This window comes from Calonectris borealis, chromosome 1, assembly GCF_964195595.1.
Source record: "Calonectris borealis chromosome 1, bCalBor7.hap1.2, whole genome shotgun sequence".
NCBI lineage: Eukaryota > Metazoa > Chordata > Aves > Procellariiformes > Procellariidae > Calonectris > Calonectris borealis.
Window position 1 is genome coordinate 101,664,446 of NC_134312.1, and position 23,400 is coordinate 101,687,845.

Genomic DNA, 23,400 nt, shown 5'->3' on the forward strand with positions numbered 1-23,400 from the left:
GGAGCGCGCGGGAGGCGGGGCGCGGCCTCGCCGGGGAAGGGATTGGCGGGGGCGGTGCGGCGGTTTCCTCGGCAACGGCGCGAGCGGCGGCAGCTGGTGGCGGCCGGGCCCGGCCGACATCTCGCGGGCCGAGGTCTGTGCTGCGGCCGCGGGGAGGGCGGGAGCCCGGTCTCCTGTGGGGTGGCGTGGGCGGGCAGCCCTGCCCCACCGGCACGGGGCCCTCCGTCCCGCCCTGGGTGAGGGGACTCGCACCCGCTGCCTGTTGCCGCGGCACCCGGGGGCGGCCCTGCCCGGGGCGGCTCGGGGCCGGAGCACCCGCTGCGAGGCGAGCTGCTGAGGGCGGCTGGGCGGCGGGAAGGGAAGTCCCGTCCTCCTGGCAGCGCCGAGCAGCCTGGCCGCGATCCCGGCCGCCCAGGGGCTTCCCGGCTCCGGCCCTGGGCGCTGCTGGGGGCGTGCTGGGCCCTGGCTCACCCCGAGTGTGGTGGGAGTCGGGGATCTTGCCAAAAAAAAGGAGCTATAGGCAGAGTTTTAAATGATACTAATCTGCAAGGGCCTCCTGTGGGCGGCCTTGGTATCTCGGCGTTTACATTTGAGTAACCCACGTGAATTAAATGGACTTCTAGTGTCGTTCAGTTTGGAAGGGACCTGTGCAGGCCGCCTGCTCTGATCCCCTCAGAAGCGCGGTGCGTATAGCACGCTGCGGCTTGTGGCTTTCAGCTTAGCGTGCTGGTAATCGGAGTAGCGGGTTGCGATGCCTTCTTGCTCGGCAGCCGCCGGAGCGAGGTGGCTGTGCCTGCCCGGGCGTCTCTCAGGGGAGCGCCGGCGGAGCTGTGCGGCTCACCGGGCTCTGCGTCCTAGCAGCGAGGCACTGCTTCTCTGAAGGCTTTACATGGCCGGTTACAACGAATGTTAATCCCTGGTGCCTCAGACACGCTTACAGTTCTTGATAAAGGTTTATGGAGTTTGATAACAAGTTCCTGGACCGAGCTCTATCTTAAATAATTTTAGGACGTGTCTAACGTACGCTGTATAGCATTGTGGGCTAAATGTCAGCAGGCAAAAAAAGGAACCTGTGCCAGCTGTAACTGCTGTAACTCCTCACATCTGAGGAAAAGAATGGGAGAAAAGGGGCAGGGCAAGAAGTCAAGGGTATATTTTTTCCCCGTTGTATTCTTAAATAATGACTTTGCCAACTGTTTGAAAAACTGCTAGGAAAAATGGCTATAATTAAAATGTTGCAAGGAACTGTTGTCGAAGAAAGTATATTTAGGCTTTTGGGTTTAAAAGTGTAGCTCTAAAAGTGTCTTTTAAGTGTTTGCATCTTCTCCTTTTCCATTTTAAGAGTACCTGCAAGGTATTTTTTTGGACATTATTGTCTAGAATATATAGATAAGGCTCTTGATTGACTAGACACTAATGTGTTTTGGAGGAGGCTTTTGTTAGGTTAATTTGGTAATAAACAGTAAGCCTTAATCTGCTTTCAGAGTTGTATGTATATCAAAAAAAGGAGTGGGGCATAAAATAAAGGGAGTTAGAAGAAAAATCATTATGTTTTTTTCTTTCAGGGAATTGCTATAACTAACGTTGGGCTTGTTTAATCTGGTGACAACTGTGTATAGCAGTTACACACATAGCCACTCTGTAGATTACTACTAAGTCTTGAATCAAAATGCACTAGATAAAGCTTTAAAAAGGATCGGACTTTAAAAAAAAAAATCATACTGTCAACAAAGGTGATGGCTGATGTGACATCATTAAATTAAAAGATTTTAAAATTATTTCTACTAAAATGCAGTTATCATTTTGTAATCAGTTAGTGAAGAAGGGAGACCAAATACTTGTCATTGATGTTTTTTCCTCTTCCTCCTCCTGCCATGATTTTCTGGGGGAATTAAGATCGCAATCTGAGTTGTTCTGTGCTGTGTGTTTTTTCTTTATTGAGAGAAAAAACAGCCTTCACCACTCCACAGAATTCCTCTGGCATTGATTAAATGCTTTATTATTGAGTGCATCACAAATATTTCAGCTGTTTGATTGCTGAAATTATTCTTAGTGGAATTCATTCAGGGTAGGCAGGGGTTATCCTCTTTGCAAAGTATGTTCAGCCAGGTACCGCAAGGGAACATGTGATTTGAGCTCCTTCGAATATGCTACTGCCAGGTAACTTCAATCAGTGTCTGAGCAGGAGTAGGAGTTTGGCATCTACCGGGTGTGTGGGTGAACGTTATGGTGTCTGGCTTCATGTCTGTTGGCTCTATTATAAATCAGTTTTTATTTGTAGTGAATGAGTTCCTAATTTATACATGTTAATATTGGCAAAGCCTGTTACAATTAGAGTTTGAATTGAATTGACAGAGGGCTCTTTATTTACTTCAGGGTTCAGAAAATTATGTAGCAGGTGCTGAAGAAGGGAAGTATTGTTTTGCTCTGTTGTCTAAATTATGACGACTGACTGGACTACTGACAATTTGAAGTAAAATGTAATGGTCTTCCTTTTTTTTCAATTTGGTGGAAGGTAAGGAGGCGTTGCAGTTGTGCTCCTATTTGGACTGCTCAAAATGATGGCAAAATTGCTACCCAGTGAATCAAGGACATTGCGTTATATCGACAGGGCTATAAACGGCCAGTCTACTTTAGTATCAAGGCTTCTTCACTATAATCAGCTTACACTCCATTTGCTTAGTATACCAAGCAAACCTGCTGTGACAGTGTTTGTATAGTGTCTTATTCACACTGTCCTTTTAAAAGTTTAAGGACTGCTTAGCCACATGCCCACCTACTGTGCTAGTGCTGCTGTGCATGCAACGTTTTTCCAACAGCTATTTCCTTCTCTGATTTTCTGAACAACAGGTGATCCCTGTGTATTTGAGCCAGAATTATGGGATTGTTTGACAAGCTAGCGGGATGGCTTGGGCTGAAGAAAAAGGAGGTTCACGTTTTGTGCCTTGGCTTGGACAATAGCGGCAAAACAACGATCATAAATAAACTTAAACCTTCAAATGTAAGTAGCCTACTTAGTTCACTGCTGATGTTTTTACTGCAGAGTTGATGTTTGTTTAAACTGGTTTTGCATGCTGTTATACTAAATGTGACCATGGAGAAGATGTGAAGAGCTTTTTGATTTAGTACAGTGGAACAAATACATTTTAAGAGTTTCCAACTAACTAAAACTAAATGTAAGCATCAACGTGCATATTATAAAAACGTTTCCCAAAAAATACTGTTAATGTGGCACATTTTTTCTAAGATCACCCAATAAGAAAGGGCTGAAATGATGGCTGAAATCAGGATCTGAAACAGTTTTCTTAAGTCACTTAAATAATTGCTACAGGATTGCAGTTAAGAGTGATGTGTCAAACATTTGGGATTAATACAGTTGTATAACAACTTGTGCTTGTCTACATTTATCATGTTTATTTTAATTGCTTCCTGAGAAATAATAAGTATATAATAAATAATAAAATAGGAAATAATGTGCAGATGCACACTTAGTGTTGACTTCAGCATTTTTAAAGCAGAATAACTTTCAAAATAAGTGGCATTTATCCTTGCAGTTCGTTCATCCAGTGAAAAGTGTTTCAGAGTGCATAGTATTCTGAGCAAAATTTAAAGTAGGATTACCTTGTTTCTAGGTATGTTTATGGAATAGAAATAGATGAATTTTGGTAGGCATGTTCAAAGCCAGAGGCTCGTGCATCTTGGTTATATGCATCTGGGAAACCATGATTTCTGCTGTTTATGTTGGGACACAGCTTTTGTGTTTTAATTTCCATTGAACTTTCCCTGAAGAGTACCACTGGACATCGTTTAAAAAAATGTAACATGGTAAAGAGTCTGCTACTCTTCCATTCCTGGCAATTATTTTTCCACTGAAAATTAAATAGATTTATAAACAAAGACTATAAACTGCTTACTATCTGCTGCCAGTCGTTTGGGGGAAATGCTACAATTTGTACCAGGCAAATTTTATATTTATGTAATTTTTGAGACCTTTATTGTAGCAGGATTTTTATGTCATGCCTTAAGCAGTAAAGGATTCCTAACTAGAGTTGAACGCAGACTTCAAGTTTTATCACAATAATAAATATTAGAGAAGGTCCCAAGGGAATTACACAAGTAGAATAAATAGAATTTGTTTGCTTTACTGTAAATCGTGTAATGAGAATTTGTTTCTGAATGTCTTCATTTAATGTGATGCTTTAGGAGGGTAGCTTTGCATGCAACTTGTGTTAAGGCCTATCCTTGCAAGACATGACAAATTCTCTAAGGTGCAACAAAAGTCATTAGATCAGACTTGATAAAATCGTTTATTTTTAGTAAGTTCAATGGACAGATGATTTAGAGCTCTGGATCAACCCAGTCTTCTTAAGAACAACTGCTATTTTGCCCTAGGAGCAATATATTAGGTATCTGGCAAATACACGTGTTTCTCCATCTGTTTGCAGTTGTTTCTTCTGGGCCTGATAAATACATTTGAAATAAATGTTAAAGAAATAACACCTTCTACTCTGCACAAATTTTTCCTTGGTGACAGGAACTGTTAACTAAACTGTTATGATGGTGGAATGCCATTTTCATAATGAAGCTGCAGGTGAACAAGCTAAGCTTGCTTCAGTTGTATTCGAGGAGTCAACTGCTTATAGATAGTGTTGTTAATAAGGGGCTCTAGAAAGTATGTAAAAGGATTGCATGTCACTTTCTCAGACAGCTCTGTAATCCAAGGAATGTGACCTTTCTCCCTCCTCGGTATTGATGCTTCTTAAAGGAGCTATTCTGTTGTACCAACTTAGCTGATAGGTTCCTTGGCTAGCTCAGCAGCCAAGGTTATGGCTGGTTGTCAGACGGATCTATTAATAATACGTTGTTTTGGCCATTCCTCTGTGGTAAATGGTGATTTCTTCCAGCGGTCTAGTAGTTTGGATAGAACTCTGGTTAGGCCATTGTGTAATGTCTGCTGTATAATTCCCAATGTCAGATGGATTCCTCCAGCCTGTGGATAGAAGCTGGGAGTACGGCCAGTCTAATATCTTGATAGAACTAAACCCTCTTATCTAAGAGGCTTGGGGTATTGTGCAGACTTGTTTGGGTTGACATTGTGATTTCCAAAGTGCACAAATATTGTGAACCTTGACCTCAGTCATAATCTTCAACCTCTTATCTTCCATGTTAACCTATCTCCTATTTATTTCATAGGTAATATCCACACATATGTGTACACGCAGACTAATGTAAAGGGTGGAATCTCACTCTTGAGGCTAAAATTTCTTCAATGCTCTTATCCAGTAGCATTCACTGTATTTCCTAGAAAATACAAAACCTTGATTTTGAATTACTGTACTTTTCTGGGAACTTTTTTAATATAAAGTATCTGGATTTGTAGAAAGTTTTTGTATTGCACAGTTTGGGGAAAAATAGATCTGTAATGTATTCATGTTTCAAATATATTTCAATATTTACATTTCCTAACTTGATTGTAAAATTTACACTTTCTTTCCTTTAAAGGCTCAAACTCAGGACATTGTTCCAACAATAGGATTCAGTATAGAGAAATTCAAGACATCGAGGTAGTAGTTTCTTTCATTTTCTCCATTTAGCGGTAATAATATGCAATAGTTGCACTTAATTACCTCTTTCAGTGGGATGTAACTGAGTATAATGTGTGGTGGTGTAATGATATGACATGCAGTTTTGCTGAAACGTTGTAGTACCCAGGGGTCCTAATCATGATGCAGGACTGACAGTGTTAGAATATATTGTATGTTCTGTGCTGCTATAAAACTGGGCGGTGGGGGAGGCGGGAGGGGCAGGGAAGGAAAAAAGTTTTTTGCAATGCTGTGTATAAGCATCTGATTTCTTAAGAATTTCAGAACAGGGCACTGTTACAGACTTGAGGAGAGACAGTTGCTTAGATGGTAACCTATATTCCATTAAGCACTCTCACTGGATGGACTCGGAAGAGATTGCAGTTTAATCTCATTAAATGAAAAATGGTGGCTACAGCGTTAGCAATGTAAAGATGGTGGGGCAAAGGTCAAGAAAAGGAGGAAGAAATCATTAGTTGAGTGAAAGCTAAGATTTAGAAAAGGAATGTCGTGAGACAAAGATACTTCAAGGAGGTAACCTCATTAGATATTATTTTATTATTCTGTAGCCTTCACAGTGTATTTTTAATGGGTGCAGTTAGTCTTCAAATCAAGCAGCATGCTCCACTGGATGAGAGATCTGCAAGAAAATTGTTTATTCCTTGAACTGATGTGTGGGACTGATAGGTTTCATATTTTTATAGGAGGCTCAATAACTGTATTCTGTCTAAGTAAAGCCCATAAGACAGGTTTGGGGTTTGGCTGTGTGAGAACGTAAATCGATTTATATTGCTTTCCTTTATTATGATCCTGTAGTAGGAGAGATGACCTGCAAATACACCAAAAACCAAAAAAACAAACAAACCCACAACCTACCTCCACCCCAAAACCTCCTTAATCTAATATTACAATCAAAACATTGTTTAGGGGTTGCTAATAAGTTTATACATGGCAGAGCAGCTAGTCTAGAATCAGATGATGTCTGGATTCAGAGTGAGAAGGATGTTTGGAGAGCTTCCTTTTCTAAACCTCCTCATTTTGGTGTGGCTTCCACTCAGGGAGCTATTTGGGACTATCCAAAACAGGAAAGCCTAATACGGAAGTCAATGTTGCCTCTGTAGACATTTCAGGAGTGGATCAGAATTTTTTGTAATGTTCTTTAAGTTGACTTGCTGTATTTAGCGTTCGGATGAAATCTCAAAGTTGCGAAAACTACCCTTTGTAGCTTGGTCACCTGAGGTAACCTGTTATTAACACAATGTGATTTTTTTCTGAAGGTGGAATTTTTTTTTTAAAGCCTTTTATTTTGCGTACAGAAGCCTTTGGATGTTATTGGTGCCTGTCTCGGGATAGAATTTAAGATGGGCTGTGGATTTTAAGTCATGGCTCATCTGAATTTCATTTACTCAACATTATAAACATTATTCAATACTAATGTGATAGAAAGAGAGGCTGAATGGGAGCTTATTTTGTACTTGATGTAACTTTTTATAATTGGTTTAGTTCTTTTATTCAGAGAATAAACACACACGTTTTCCATTGTGAAATATTTCTATAATAAGACCGCAAAACTGGGTAGGATAGTTTGAAGGCAGAGTAACCAGAGTTCCGTCGGGAATCTTTCTCAGTTATTAGGATTCAAGTTGATCTGGCTTTTTTCTGTGAGGGTAGCAAAGAAAATAGTTTGGGTTTGGGTTTTGTTATTTGTTTCTGTGCCTCATACACTTCTTTTCTTTGCAGTTTGTCTTTCACAGTGTTTGATATGTCAGGTCAAGGGAGATACAGAAACCTCTGGGAACATTACTACAAGTAAGCCTATCATTTATTTTTAAGCATTGCTGTTCATATTAGCTGTCGTGTACATTATTTAAACACAAGTATGATAATATCTAGTGGTTAGAAATGATTCAGAGAAGACTTAGACCTGGTGTTTGACAGAAGGTCATTTTGGATAAATACAGCTTACCTTTCTGTTCTAAAAAATGAAAATTTTTATATGCAATTAATCAGGGGACATCTTGTTGACTCAAAGATTGGGGGAGCATACTAGAGATGGGATTTAAATGTTGAAACCTGTAAACCAGTCCTGTAAGAAAGCACCAAGATGAGTTAGGTTTCCTATTTTTCTGTTCTTCTGTAAGTAAGTGACTTAAGACCCAAAAGATACTGCCTGATGGCTGAGGTTTTTAGAGGTGAGGGAATTTAACCTCAGAGAATGAGGCACATGTAACTAAGAACTTGACCAAGTATTCTTAGATGTTATTTATTAAGCAGGATATTCACTGTACTTTATAACACTATGATATTGCTTTATTAGTAATAGACACCATTTTCTGTTTTTCTAGCTTCTAATGAAACTTGAATCTTCATTTATGTTGTCTCATTGTTATTCTGTAATACCTGATGCTGATCTAAATATGGTGAACAGTAGTAAACCACACAGAAATAGCTTGGACAAATAGAACGGAGAAATCCTGAATATTATAATATTGATTAAATATTAATATTTAATGTGATAGAGCTTAAAGTATTCTTTAATTGAGGATTAACACTTCATCTCCTTTCTGTGCAAAATATGCGTTAGCAATTTGAAAACTTGCTGTGTGGGTAGAAGATGTTCACTGTTGAAGAGTGTTAGATCAGTGTCTCCCAAATCTTTCGGATTTCAATAACTGATGCCTTTAGGCTGCTCTTAAAATGCTAGCTGAGTGCTTCATAAGCAAATAATTTTTCTGACTGCCGTATTTAATGCAGTAACTTTTCCCTTGTGTGCCATAAATGGCTTTTTTCATCATAGCAGTAAGGGAGTTTCTTAGGTAATGCTGACAATGAAATGCGCATTTGTATCTGTTCCTGATGCAGTGCAGCAGTCACATATTTAAGATTAACTTCTAAGGATATAAAAATAATAATGTGCTATTCAGTTTATAAAGTTAAGCAAGATCTAATTTTGCAAGAATTGCAAAATGGCAATCAAATCTGATCAAGTGTCTAAGTAGTTGCTTCAGAGTACTTGAAGCTTGCCCTTTTCTTCTATTTGGCTTGAAACTATCTTCTAAGATGTCCTCAAACTACACTTGTCTTAAATATATGTAAACTCATGTTGTGTCCCTATTACTGTTCCTTGTTTGTGAAGTTATTTTTTTGTAGTAAATACATGCTAGGACTCTGATTCCTCTAGAAAAATACTGTATGCTCATAAAAATTACTTAGGCATTTTCAGCTAATAGACAAAAGCTTTATTTGCTGTTAAAGTTCTGTACTCCAGTAAAGAATGGGCCTTCTCATATGATCTTAGGCTTATCAAGTCATTTCTGGTTTTCAGTAGGTCTAGGACTGTTTCTTATCAAAATATGAAGGTAGATGGTGCTGGGGGGTGAAGAATGTATCCGTCTCTCAGAGAAATGTAAAACGAAGGAGAAGTGAATATTACATTAAAATGTAAATTAAAAATACTTTTTGTGGGTGTTTATAACTGTTCATCTGAATTGGTCAGACTTTATTTTGCTTTCAAATAAGTTTCAATAAATGGAACATCAAGTCATAAAATACCAGTAAAATCCTGAAATAATGAGTTGAATAGTTGTATGTATGTTGTGACTGTGGTCATATTGCCAGCAAAATGTCTTAATGATAATAGTTGAAAGTTTTTACCTGTTACTCAAAACAAAAGAAAGATCCTGTTTATGCAGACTTTTGTGAAAGTTAAATTAATCTGCATATGCCTAGTTGTTAAACAGCTGTGGACACACAGTTTTTTCTAAACAGGTAATTGACCTTTCTCTAAATAAACTTGTTTCAGTGTAGGAAATAAAGAATTTCTACAAAAACCTGTCTTGAGATTTTCTTTGTATGACCACCCTGTCAGAATAGCAGTTGGTTACATTTTCAGAGTTCATTTTTCAGCCTCAGTAGTGAAATCAAGCTTTTCTGAAGGGTCTGTGTAGACTGAACCTTGTATGAGTCACGCAGCTAACAACCTCATGTCTCAAAAAATTATGCAGGTTACCAAAAGATTGAATTTCAAAAATAAGGCTGGATTCAAATGTTAATGGTACATAACAACAAAAATTAGAGGAAAAAAAAAATCAGGTTTGTTAGCTTTTTTTTTTGGTGTTTCTTCTGAAGCCTTTTCTTAATCACAGTTTAAGAGAATCTATAATTTGCCTCTTTGCTCTTTTTATGTTATGCAGAGAAGGCCAAGCCATTATTTTTGTCATTGATAGCAGTGACAAATTAAGAATGGTTGTGGCCAAGGAAGAACTTGACACCCTTCTGAATCATCCAGGTGAGGAGGCTTTTTTCCCCTTCTGTCTCCATATTTGTTATGTTGTCTTAAGAAAAGCCCTTATCTGACACATTCTGCATTCTGAGTACTTTGCAAATATTTTAGCCATTCATGAATACTAGAACAATAATAGTCTTCAATAAGTTTGGGGGGATTCTTTATACCTATTCATATTTACAAACTGATCATACTTCAGTTGGCTATTCTGAGTTGGATTGGTCTTAGTAATCAATATAGATCAAAAATTGGATTGTTCTGAGGAAGAACAGACTTTGACCCTTTGGAAGCTGGAGAACATGTATGTGATGGTGAACACATACAAAAAAGTATCTTCCTGTCTGGATTTTTCCATTAAGACAGCTAATTCCTCTGATGTAACTTTTAATTTATTTTTTTTCATCTTCATAATCTTTTTTATTATTATTATTATTATGCTTTAGCCAGAAATAAGGAGGGATAATTATACTACTCAGTTTCAATTGCCTATAAAAGGACATATGGGATGGAAGAGAATATGAGAGGACTCATGATTGGGGGGTTGGTTTTAGGGTTTTTGTTTGTTTGTTTTGTTTTTATACATGAGGCTACACTTTTTTAATTAAGTTCTGAGATCGGTCAATTCTTCGCTTCTTCGCCCTTCTGTATACGCAACATTACTGGAATGTTTTTGTAAGCAATATGCAATTTTGACTTTCAGCACTTTAGGTAGTTGCTCTGACGAACCAGATTATGAAACTACAGGTAGGAAATTTAGAAGTGAAATAATCCTGTAATTTCTTATTTATTTATTAAGCTGGTAGAGCCTTAACTTGTGGGGTTACCATGCCGAAAGTAAGAAAGGAGAAGCTGACTTGCATTTCTAACCGAGAAAAGTAGTATGTGATAGTGGCAATTATGTTACTATGATTTTATTTTCCGTGAAGACTGCATATAATACATTAGTTAATGAACAAAGATGCTGTAGCTGAGTGTGTGTGAGCTGACTGGGCCTTCTTAATTTCATGTTCAAGGATATGGGCCACTTCAAATGCAGACACTGAAAAGACAGTCTTGCAAAGGTCAAAGGGGAGGATGAGGTGAACCGAAGGCTGCAGGTGGATTACATAGAGGCCAGGGAACTTTGTACCAAAGCAGGTATTAAGCACAGGTAGTACAAGGCAATTCCATTGGTAAAATGGAAACCACATAGGACCAAGGGTGGGAGGTAAAGACTGCTGTAATAAGTTACTAGTTTATTAGACGGCAAAAGAGTGAAAATGTTAAGACTGAGGAGATGCAAGCTTAGGTGGGGCTTTTCATTTAGGCATGAATAGGTTATTAACGCTGATCTAGCAGGTCAGCACTGTTCAGTTGTTGGTGTGTTTGTGTCTTCTAGTTCTGACAGACCATGGCTCTGGCCACTTAGTACATTCCCTAGAATCAGGGAAGGGCAGTTTTGTATTTCTGCCTTGGAGCAGCTCAGCTCAAATGCAGCAGCAGTGTTCCTGTTTTGTCGTTTCGGATTTTGATAGGTCACATCTAAGAGAAGCAAAGAGAATAAAAAGTTCTTCTAGTAGTAATGTTTGATAAAAGTAGCTGTTAACTGAATCAATATATAACTGTTTTACTATATCAATATTTCTATTTGTATTGCTGTTCTGCTTTTCTTTCTGCATACCCTACTTTCTCCCCATCTATGCTTCTGCCTCTGGAGTGGTTTAAATGTACATGTTTACTTAAGGTTTAAGTGGATGCAGGGTAAAAACCTTGAATCAATTCCTGTCTCTGAAAATCTTAGCAATCCTTCAGTAAAACAGTTCCCCCTCTTTTTGCCAGATTTTGCCTGAGGTTGTCAGGTGAAAGGGAATGTGTGCTGTGAAGCATTAACGGGGTTAAAAGTTGTACTAGCTGGGACTGTTTTGTGAATCAGAACTATAAATTATTTTTACTTACATAAATGGACAATGCACTCCACAAGTAACAGCTTGTTTTATGATCACTGTTTTTTGTTTTTTTTTTTAATCAGACTTCATTCTTCAGCATTTTGCAAGATGGTAGTCTGTAGATTACTTGTTTTAGATATTGACTCTTGGGTCACTTGACCTCCAGCACATGCTTCTAAAATAAACTGAAATTCCTGTAAATTTGAAATTCTTTGTATAAAATTACATACCACACTTATCTAGTGTCTGGGATTTTTTTTTAATGCGTTAACTCATAACTACTTGCAACTAGAAAATGTTAGCTTTCCATTAATAACTGTAAAAAGTGGGGGGGGGAAATACTGCAGAGTAGGAAACAATGTCATAAGGTAGGAAATAATGTAAATTTCTGCGACCACCACTTTATTTAGCAAACATCTTTAAATCTACCTTTATAAGACTATGTGGGTAGGTTGTGCCCTCTTTTAATTGCTTTAAAAAAACACTGAAAATTCCTTGATTAACTTGGCTATTTGCATATGTGATGTCAACTAATTTCTGTTGTTTTAATTTATCCATAACTTGCAACCTGTGGGTGCCAGGGTTCATTTAATTATACTATAGATTAATGAAGAAGTTTCAATCAGGAGACACAAAAGCTGTTCAACTATGGAATCAAAACAGAGATTTAATGATACTCTGTGCTTGTATTTTGAGGCCTTTGATTTGTGTTAGAGGATATCAGAGGAAAAAATAGCTCCAGATAGGATAAATAGGCGTGAAAATTGTTAGTGTTTTGGTCAGCACTCATGATCTCTGAGTATGGATAGAGAGTGTTATCTCCACTGATTTTGTGGAAAGGTTCAGTAGGGGGTTTGAAAAGAATGTAATTAGGAAGGTTCAAACCACTTCAGCATTGACAGTTTGTTGGCTTTTGGGGTTTTTTTTGGTCCCTTGTCCCCATCCCCCCCGCAGGGGCAGCTCGCTTATGTTTGAAGTTTTTAAATAAATCCTTAGCTTGTTTCCTGTGTGAAATAACCTTTTCTTTTTACTATTTTAAAAAGAGCCTGTATAGCAATTTTCATCATAGGGGGCGGTTTCAAGTTCTTTTCCCATCAAGAATTGATTGATAGACTCAAACCTAGATTTTCTCTAATCCTGTAATTCATTCTTTGTTTAAATAATGTGAAAAATTCTTAGAGTTAGTCTTGGTGCTAGTAATTTTTTGGCGGTTTTACATCTGTCAGGTTGAAGAGAGTATACTTTGTTTCCTTCTAATGACTCTCTAGTCTTTTGTGGTAATCAGCGAGGCTTATGCTTTTGAATGTGTAAGTATGCCAGAAATTGCCAGCCAGTGTACTTGGTTTGGTCTGTAGTTCTCACTGCTAGCTGAGAAGAGCTTCTGGAGAAGAAGTCCTCCTTCAAGTGAAGGATAAGGGATGTCCAGACATGTGCATTTTTTCCCTATTTTATGAATTTTATGAAGTCATGGATGCTCTCCAGGATGCTAAAGAATAATTCAGACTACTCTTATGCAACTATTGTGAGGTTATGAATGAACACAAATCATTTTTCTCTCCATTTTACACACCCAGTCCTCACTAAGCAGAGATGTGTAGTATTTGTAGGCAGTTATTTGATCTCCTATTCCTCAGCTTCACCAGCAATTTATACCTACAGCTTTAAATATATGTATGAGGTAGGGGGAGAGGGGGTGGAAGATCCCAAAGCCTGCCAGAAAGTTTGTGAGCATTCTTGAAGCATGCATCAGAGGCCATGTGACCCAACAGTGTGCGTCTTGGTAGGATACAACCTTCAGAGAATTGCAGTTACAGGTGAGCAAAGTATCTTCCTGTATGGTTCGTAGCTTATTACATGTAGAGCTTAATAAGTGTTGCATAATGTCATGATAGTTCTATTTCTGCTCATGCCTAGATATTAAGCACCGTCGACTGCCTATTCTCTTCTTTGCTAACAAGATGGACCTCAGGGATGCAATATCATCTGTGAAAGTATCTCAGTTACTGTCATTAGAAAACATCAAAGACAAGCCCTGGCATATCTGGTAAATTTCCCTTTTTCTACCCTTTTATTGGTGTTACTTTGTACATTCATATTTTAGCTCTATCATGCCACTCAGTATTATATAACATAAATTAAATCAACCAGATAAAATGCTGTGCTGCCACACGTGGAAACAGTAGTAATATTACAATACTTGCTATGAAACTTGTTTTAAATGCACAGTGCATTCATGTAGACTGTGTCTTGAAAATTTTCACAATAGAACTGTTACCCAAATAATGAAATGGAGGAATTCTAGTGAAATCAGAAAGCAGTGTTCTTATCAGAAGAATAGCTGCTATTATTTTTTGCTGGGAAATTGAGTAGAATTGTTATCAGAGTGCTGCTGCTAGTTTGTCTTGCAGGTTTCAGAGTATCAACAATAAAACCTTTAGAGTTGGTTTTTTCCACTCCGTGGATGCTTTAGTAAACTACTGTTGAAAGGCCATTTAGTAAACTGTTCTCATGTGAATTCAGAGGGACACCGTACTCTTTGTACTGTGTAATGTTTGAAGGGATTTTTAGTTGTAGGAGTTAGTGTCTTTTCTTTCTGAAGGATGTAAGCTTTCATATAAATAGAAGAATTTTGTGCCAGTGTTCACATGGAAAAAAGCTCCTTTTATCAGAAGTGTTTTATAGAAGTTAGATTTTTTGTCTTATTAAAGTCCTCAGATACTATAAATAAAAGTTAAATTAGCAGCTAAATGCTGCTGAAAACTACAATTTTCATTTTAGACCCTTTAATATTAAACTTGATTACCTGGGCGTTGTTTTGGGGTCACTGCTTTTTGTCTCGGAAATTACACTGATGAATTCCCAAGCTCCTTGGAAGATAATTTTATAGCTAATCACAGTAACAGTACAGATTCACTGCTGTGCTGGTTTTCATAAGCTGAAGAATGAGGGGCCTTTAAACAGGTATACCCCTGTGATTCAAAAGGTAGATTTACACTGTTCTCAGTGTAGCTTGATATTAATATATATTAACAGACATTCCTAGGGTTGCTGCCACAATGAAGTGTGTACACACTATACTTTCATCCTCCAGTATTCCAACATTCTCGCTGTGTATAGGAACTGCGTGGGGTGACGGTTGGACTCAATGATCTTAAAGGTCTTTTCCAATCTAAATGATTCTATGATTCATCGCTGCTGTTGTAGGTAGTAAGCATCTTTTATAGCATAGTCTGAGGGGGGAGTTATTTAAGTGGAGGTGCCACAGAACAACATGGCTGCCTTGTGTGAGAGCTTTTCCAGAACCCCTCATGTTCTAGGAATGATTCCTCTGCCTTGAAACTGGAATTAAAATGGATCACATCTTGAAATGGTGCTTCCATATTGGGAAGGTACTCTAGAGTATGTCATTTGAGAAGCAGCCTTCTCCATGTGAAGAAAACTTAAGTAAACTGTACTTAATGCTACTTTGCAATTCTGTAAATTGCAAGTGTAGTGATGACTCCACTAAAACTGGTATTTTACAATGCTTTCATAATTTGATTTGTTTCTTTCAGTGCCAGTGATGCTCTTAAAGGAGAAGGATTACAAGAAGGTGTGGATTGGCTCCAAGGTATATCATTTGTAGTTCTCTTGCTCTATTTTCATTCTGTTTAAACTTTTTCATTTTGTAAGGTTTTTTCTTTATTATTTCCTTTGTTTTCTTTCTGTCCACTTCTGCTGTCAGATCAAATTACACAGTGAGTACTGATGCTCTCTCTCACGTTTGCCTTTCATTTACCTCCTTACCGTACACAAAAGATCATGTCAGTTTCTCTGACAAAAGTGTGTACTATGAAATATTAATGCATACTCTTACAAACAGTGTTAACACTTTGTTGTAAACAATAATAATACCAGCCCCTGCACTCCAATTTATTATTCTGGTAGTTCAGTTTGTTCTTTAATTTATTCTTACTGTCCTGTCCCAGTTTTACATAACTTAATGTTATGTGTCAGGAAATGGTGAATAAGCAGGCTAGAAAAATAAGCAAAGTACACAGACAAATACACTAGTTTTGATTATTCAACTTCAGTTCTTTAATCTAGAGCCAAAATAAGAAGAGCTTGCATTATAATGATCATAGCATATGCAGACACTCGTAACTACATAGAAAATACCAGATCCAGATTAGATGATATGTTACATACACGTTTTTAATTACAAACTTGGTATGGATGCTGTATATCCTTCTGTTGTGTGTCGGTAAGGATCTGGTCTCTTTTGTCCTCCCGTGTACTGCTAAATGTATAGAATAGTGAAGTCTGGTATTGGTTTGGTAGACTTGTTCTAATTTTAGCTCCCCAATTTATGTTGCTTACATTGCGAGTGCATTAGGTAGCACAGTATAATCTGAATGTGCAAGACGGTTTCTCGGTGCTGGCGTGTTCCGTGCTCTGGCAGCCGCTAGATGTCAGCGATGCTCCAGACTCAGTGCCACGAAACTCATTTTCTTCAAAACGCAGCTAAATAATATCCAACACTGTCCCCGATTTAACATATCTCCGTTTATCTATGGATACCAGACCATCCTTTCTACTTAGAATCCTTACTCCTAATTAGAAAGAGATGCTTTATTTTACTGTGCTATTACAGAATACAAAAACATTTGGTCATGTTTTCAGAGAAAGGGATACTAGCCAAAAATAGTCTTTACAAAGAGATTTACTGCCCTACAAAAGAAGTGATACATCCTCCACCATCTGCAAGAGTTCTGTGGTGGGGAAACAGCATCTTACTACTGAGTTTCCTTCACTGCTGCATCCTATTATCATAGAGGCAGATTCCAAATCACGTACTTTTTCCTAATTTCAGGCATAGTTCAGGTTTTGTAATGTTTTGTAAAGTTTTCCTGTGACTTTCAGGGTCTCTGCTTATCTTTGAGGAACCTTCGAAGTTTCAATCCAAGTTTTCAGTTGATGGTTTTGTACATAGCTTCAAGCTACTTTACAGGATCTCAAATTTCTGACAAAATATTTAAGTTGTATATGTAGATTTTTAAGCACAGTAAGCAGGTGCTTCTGCTGTCACTTACTTACATAGCTCTTTATAGCTATTCACTTCTCATGGATTGTTAAACTTCTTAATTTTCTGAGCTGAAATTCTTCATGGATGGGCTTTATCTAAAAATTTCCTTTTATTCCCTGACTCAGTGTCCCCAAAAGCTTAAGAGGGGTTGGGTTTAAACTCTACTGTTGCCTAAGCACATGCAGTTTGGCAGTTATACTTTTAATGGATGAAGACTTTGGTATTTCAAGAACAAATTTTTACTACAATTCTCCTCCTCATTCCTAGAGCACTAGATGGAAATATTTGGAAGAACTCTAAGTTATAGTGGTCCCTAAATCACAGCCTGTGGATGCCATAGAATTCAGTGGAGGAAGCGACACATGGTTAATGAATGCACAGTTCTTCTTGTCAACAGCCATGCTTTCCTTAGTTACCTTTTGCAGGCCCATTACAGGTAGTTCACAAATTTGGGGCGGCAGGGAAAGAAGGTTTTGCCTTTTTTACCCTAGCGAAGGCTGAGTTTACGTATTTCCCTATTTTGTAATGGGGTTACTATTGCAACAACACATGATCAGTAGGGTAAACCTAACCTGTCTCACAACAGCCTAAGGCCAGCTCATGTTTCCTATTAGTGGGGGAAATTGTGCTGATTTCCCCATTTTGTAATGGGGATGCAGTACATTTCTGTCAACTAAGGAAATGTTTGAAGTGAATTGAGAAGTGGCAATGAGGCAGCTGTATAGAGAAGTGTGGCTACTGTAAACAAAGAAGTTTTCATGTGAGTTATTCAAGAAAAAAATTTTTAATCCTTTGCTGTTGGGGAGTTAGTTCATGTTCAGTTATGTGGAAGCTGAAATGTGTACAAGGAATTGAAATGCATATTTCATAAAGTAAACTTCCAGGCCTTATTCTCATGAAAGTTACCTTATAAACCTGAAAAAGATAAAAATTGAATTATGTAGAAGAGTCTTCCTGTGTAATTAGCAACATTCGGGGGAAACAACTTGGCTGCGGAGGAATTTCAGAAGTGGATGAGAGAGCAAGTTGAAAACAACTCTAACTGCATTGTCCCCCATTCTTGTAACTACACCAGAATATCTATTGGTGTAGTTCTGTAATCTGGACAATACTGAGTTATGTTTTCAAAAAGCAAAATACAGCAAGAATTCATCTGGTGTTAAGACTAGCTGTTTCTTTTTATTAACAGATCAGATCCAAGCAACGAAGACATGAGAGATAAATAAAAGATGTATGGCGTTCTTTTACAAACTTTGTCAGTAGGTCTACAAGTTCCTTGGAAAGGAAGAATGATTTAAAGAAAATGAACAGTTCAGCTAAAATATACTGTGTTGATTTGTTTCCATTTAGTAGCTCTTCCAGGAAAACTGAATGTAGACAACATAGCACCTCAGGTATGCACATTGATGAATTAAATTGAATCTTGTAGTCACAAGATATGCTGGAGAGCGTATTTTTAAAAAGGATTTGTGTTTAACAATAAACATCTGCATTCATTTGAGTTTTAGGTGATAATTAGCCATCAGGAAATGCCCCTCTGTTTTTTGGGGGGACACCTTTTGACCAAGTGGGAATATTTATTTTCCTGAGAGAGAATAATCAGCACTTCCTGAAATACAGCTGCATGAGATACCTACTGATTTTAGGTGCCCATTTTTAGGGTTTTCTGCAATTTTTTTATTGTAAAGTTTGATGTTGGGTTTTCAGTAACCATCTACAATAGGCTTCTAGAGTAATATTTTGATTTAAGATACAAGGATTCAAATATTCAGTGTATTTGTTACAGATGATTGCAGATGTTTTCAAGGAACTGCTTTTAATGAAATGTTATAAATTGTTTTTGTGATATGCCATGGTTATATTTGCATTCCCATCAATAAAACTTCAAATATACAACATGTCATGGTTTGGTTTTTTAACTTAAATACGTTCATTGGTGGTCTTTACATCTTGGAGACTTTTGTTTTTCTGTTAGTTTCATTTGGAATTTGTTTGTCCATTTTCCAATGGAAATAGCACTGTATACTGTAATAAAATGGTATCTCTTTGCCAAACTTTTTCTTTTAATTGCATATATTTGTTACACTTTCTAATAAACTAGACTGCTCTTCCAGATATTTAAGGAGCATATGGTTGAAAGTTATATTTTGGAAACACGGTTAAGGGACAGTTCACTAGTTTACTAGATCATTAATATGAAATGTGTCTTATACTTCTGTTGTGTATAAAAACTGTTTTACTTTCAAGAATAATTTTTAATCAACTTTCTGACTTCAAAGATGTACCATAGGTAACAAGTTAAGCCAATGCTAAGAACTTTATTTTTGTCATGCCACCTCTTCCCCTTTAATCCGTCCTCCCTTGTCCAAGAAACAAGCAGACTGGCACTGGGAATGCTGAAGACTCTATTTAACTGAGTGATTTGCTGATTCCTGTGGGAGATGTAATATGTAGGTCTTGCAAAAGCTTCCCCTCCCCCTTATTATCATATAAAACACACAAATGTTCTGTAAGCATGCCTTCTAGGGCTCACTTAATAGAGGAATATTTGGAGCAAAGAGACCTGCCTGAAATGGTAGAAGAGTTTCATGTACTTTCAGTTATTATTAAACAGTTAATTTTAACTCCCCTGCTTTGCTAGAAGGAACTAAGTTTTACTGTAAAAAATCTTTCTTACAGGATGCTATAATTCTGACAATTCTGAAAATATTTATCTTTCATGTCTCTTTCTGTGACACCTTTGGCCTTCTGTCAACTCTGAATCTAAATATCTATACAAAGGAGGAAAAATATATAATTCTGAGATGTTTTTCTAACTCTGACTTGCAGGGCAGATAATTTTCTGGTTTACTTTGCATTGGATAATACTGTAACAAAAATAATACTTGCTGGAAACATCTTTTGCTGAGTATAGGTATTTTGTAATTATTTTGGTTCACTTTTATATGGCTTATTTAAATGAAACATTGAATTTTAAGCTGGCATTATTTTTTTTTTCTACCAAAGAAAATTTAAGTCCTTACATAAAATCTATCTGCATTTCTGACTTTCTTGAATAATCTGGACCTTGATGGCTTTCTGATTATTTTTATTTGTTTATGTTGGACTACACTATGTTTATCTTACATATTGCCTTTATTATCATGGGAAGCTGTTTGAACTTACTGCATTGTTCTTCCAGCCACAAATCTGAGGAAAGTACCCTATTGTCTTTTACTTTTTGCATTCTGATGTGGTGAGTAAGCCCTTTTTGAAAACAGTAGTTAGTTATTTATGTTGATTATTGTTCCCCTTCTTGGGTTTTTGGGGTTTGTTTTCTTTCTTCAGCAGGTCTTTCTGTTCCTCTCCTACCGTAGGACACTGGGCTGGATGGAGACCTGTTGGAAGGAGTGGGAATGGGGACATTCCCGTTAGTCAAATGCTTGATTTTTTTGTTGTTGTTTGTTTTTTGTTTTTCCCCGTTACTGCTTCAGCCATTACTTGTCTCTCACTTTTAGAACATTTGTGAGCGTTCTGTAAACATAAATAAAACTACTGGAGGGGTGTCTGCATGTTCACTTCTCTCCCCCGTGTGTACAGGCATAGGTCCCTAACATACACAGTTGCTACACCTTGAGTTGCTCTAATAACGTTGAATTTGGGCACAAGGATCATATATTGCACAAAAGCCTCATGCATCTGTGCAAAAAGGCTTCTTTGGAGTTGTTTTCTGAGGGCTCGGTGGCTGTCAGTCTTCAATGCTGTTCTCCCATTATATTTAGGATGTTAAAATAATTAGAGTAATGAGTTCTACCTGGATGCTCCAAGACAAAGCAGACAAGTTCCTTTGGCGGTTTAAATGAGACTTGCAGAACATTCCCTTTTTTTTTCTCCATGTTACTAAAGGTGTATGCATTAAGTGGGAACTTGCAAGGCAATACAGTGACTGAAAGAGACTGAGTTTGGTCTTTACACCCCACATGATGTTATGTGCTGTTGGTTCTCTGCACTAAGTACACTGCCTTCCTACTTATTTATGAATTTCCTTAAAATATGCCTGGTAATGCGTAAGACTATAGCATTTTCAGCTGATAGGTGAGACAGTCATTCTCACATGAAGTGTTGCCTTCTACATCTCTTCTTTACCCAGTGGGGGCTATCAGGTAAACATGTGAATCCTAATTCTTTCTAGCCTTGTCTCTCTGGTACTTGGGACATGAGTCCATGGGAACTTTGTGTTTAATCTGTAGCTACTTGCAGGTATGCTGAGAGTCTGCGTGGCCTGAAGACTCCTGGGCAATTTTCTGTTAAGCAAGTGCAGTTTGAAGTGTTAGGATGTAAATGTAATGGATCCTTCTTTTAATCTCAGCCCTCTAACTATAATATATTTGGGTTTTTTTATTTACTAATAAGAAAGATAAGCTGCTGTGAAAGGCTAGACGTAACAGCTCAGCTGCACTGCTTAGTTGTCTACAGGAAGGCATTCTGATGTGGTAATATGTGGGATGGTAATGTTGCATTTCAGTGCTTCCTTAAAACAGCTGTGCAACCCTCTGTCTCAGAAAGCAGCTCATCTCTTAGAAGCTCTAATTAGGAAATAACATTTTGTTAGTAATAAGAAATAAAATTAACATTGATTCGAAATACTTGTTCCTAAAAAGCAAACATTTCTTACGCCAAGAAATACAGTTTAATCTTAATCTTAAAAGTTCGTGGGTTTTTTTTTGGTTTTTTTTTGTTTTTTTTTTTTTAAGTTTTACTTGTTTGGGAAATCACCCTCCTTATGATTAATTTCTGTGATCCATTTCTTTCTGGCCTGCCTTATTTCTGTTTCACAGAAATCCTTACAAATCTTGCTCCTAAACTTTCTGGTCTGCTCCTTTTAACTTTTGCGGAGTACTCTGCTAGTGAAACTTTGCAGCTCACTTCTCTGTTGATTTTTTTGAGAAACAAAATAGATAATGAGAGAAGGTCACAGAAGACTGGAATAAAAAAGGGGACTACTGAGAAAAGGCTTCAATTCTCCTCTTTCAAGGTCATGAAAGTTTGCTTTGAAAGGTTAGCTTGATATGCCCTGATCTTTTTTTATTATTATTGCACAGCCCAGACTTGACCGCTTAAATTGTAAAATGCACTGTTACTATGCAAAAGTAATATTATGTGTACTAGCTAATCAGAATTCAGGACTTACAATGCTGTCTTACAACAAATGCCAAGTGTTTTTAGTAATATTCTGTAACCATACTTTAGTTCTGGGGCTCTGTAGTTCCTATCACAGTAAGTTACATCATGAAAGCATCTGTGTTGGTGTGAAGCAGCACTTTATAATTAATTACCAGTGTTCAGTCAGTTGGATTGCTACTTAATTGGCTGAATATTTCTAGCCATATGACGTTTGTGTTCTCAGAAGTACCGTGCATATGTGATAACCTACTGTTTTCTTCCAGTGGATGTCAGGATCTCACCATGTGGGATCAGCCATGTTTACTTCTTCCACTTTTCTAACGATAGCATGAAACTCACTCCCACTACCCTTTTTCAAAATCAATCCTTAAAATGAAAGCAAGGCTGTTAATGTCTCCTGTCTACCATTAAATGATCTTATGTTTTACAAATTGTTTATCAGAAGATGAACTTAATTGTATTACAATCGTATTACTCGGGCACCAACTCACAAGGGAGTGTAAGTAATTTCTCTGTGATTCAGAGGGCACCTTTGAAGATCAGGTTAACTTGTTTTGTAAAAGAAGTATAAATTTAGAAACTTCATGTTAGGCAGTCTTTTTAAAAACAACTTTGTCTTTGGAGATCAGTAAGTAGATTGTAGGCCTAGCAAGATAGTTATTGGACCAAATTTAGTTTGCTGAAGAGTTGCCTAACAGTTCTCAGTAAAGGGAAGAAAAGGCAGTAAGGAAAGGATGTAAGAAATCAAGGGAACTGGGATGTGTGGAAGAAGTTTGTTTGGGCTGAAGTAAGAGTCATGCTAATACTAATGAATATTAAAGAAACCCAAGCCTCTTTAGGCTCAATGAAGTAACAGTGATAAGTGATTGAAGTGGATGCTTGGCAGCACAGGCTCCCTAGTAAGGCGAGAAGCCCCAGGAAATGGCTTGTGTAGAGCAAGACAGTTGGTGCTGAGGACCTGATGTCCCCAGCCTGTGTGGTTCTGAGTTTCCTTCAGCCTGGCTCCTTTCCGGCCCTCCAGGCTGAGTGCCTCATAGTTGTTGGAGCACTCTGAGCTTTCCAGTGTAGTTTCATCCAAAAAGAATTCAGTTTGTGTACTCCCAGCCTACTTTGCGATGTAAACAAAAGCACTGTTAGTGAGGATGATCTTTAAAGTACCCTCGTGACCTGAACTAATGCGCTAGCGTAGGTATGCCTGTACAAACTTAAGAGGGAAACAATCCCAAAGTTTTAAAACCATGGAGTTGAAACCATGTAAAAGAATAGCAGAACTTGGCAAGAGGTCTCCAGATGCCAAGGTTCCCCAAGAATAATTCCAGTGAAATATCTAGTACAAATACAAGTTTGTAGTACGGTCCAGTCGGAACTGGGAAAGTTTAT

General features: G+C 37.8%; 1 protein-coding gene across 2 annotated transcripts; it reads left to right on the plus strand.

Annotated features, from left to right (window-relative positions):
- ARL6 (ARF like GTPase 6) lies at window positions 1-22,611 on the plus strand. 2 transcript variants are annotated; one of them, XM_075169545.1, is made up of 8 exons: window positions 1-133; window positions 2,851-3,001; window positions 5,503-5,564; window positions 7,323-7,391; window positions 9,776-9,870; window positions 13,707-13,836; window positions 15,347-15,402; window positions 18,047-22,611. In XM_075169545.1, the coding sequence occupies exons 2-8, from the start codon at window positions 2,879-2,881 to the stop codon at window positions 18,070-18,072; spliced, it is 561 nt and encodes a 186-aa protein (XP_075025646.1). In that variant the 5' UTR covers window positions 1-133; window positions 2,851-2,878; the 3' UTR covers window positions 18,073-22,611. The 2 variants fall into 2 exon arrangements, with proteins under 2 accessions (XP_075025646.1, XP_075025657.1); XM_075169556.1 differs by lacking the exon at window positions 1-133 and adding an exon at window positions 225-683.
- Window positions 22,612-23,400: the final 789 nt, after the last annotated feature.

Bases quoted from the DNA above. Each gene is read 5' to 3' on its own strand.
- ARL6 (XM_075169545.1), top strand. From the start codon at position 2,879: ATGGGATTGTTTGACAAGCTAGCGGGATGGCTTGGGCTGAAGAAAAAG. The intron at 3,002-5,502 runs GTAAGTAGCCTA...TTTCCTTTAAAG, and splicing joins ATAAACTTAAACCTTCAAAT to GCTCAAACTCAGGACATTGT. The intron at 9,871-13,706 runs GTGAGGAGGCTT...GCTCATGCCTAG, and splicing joins CACCCTTCTGAATCATCCAG to ATATTAAGCACCGTCGACTG.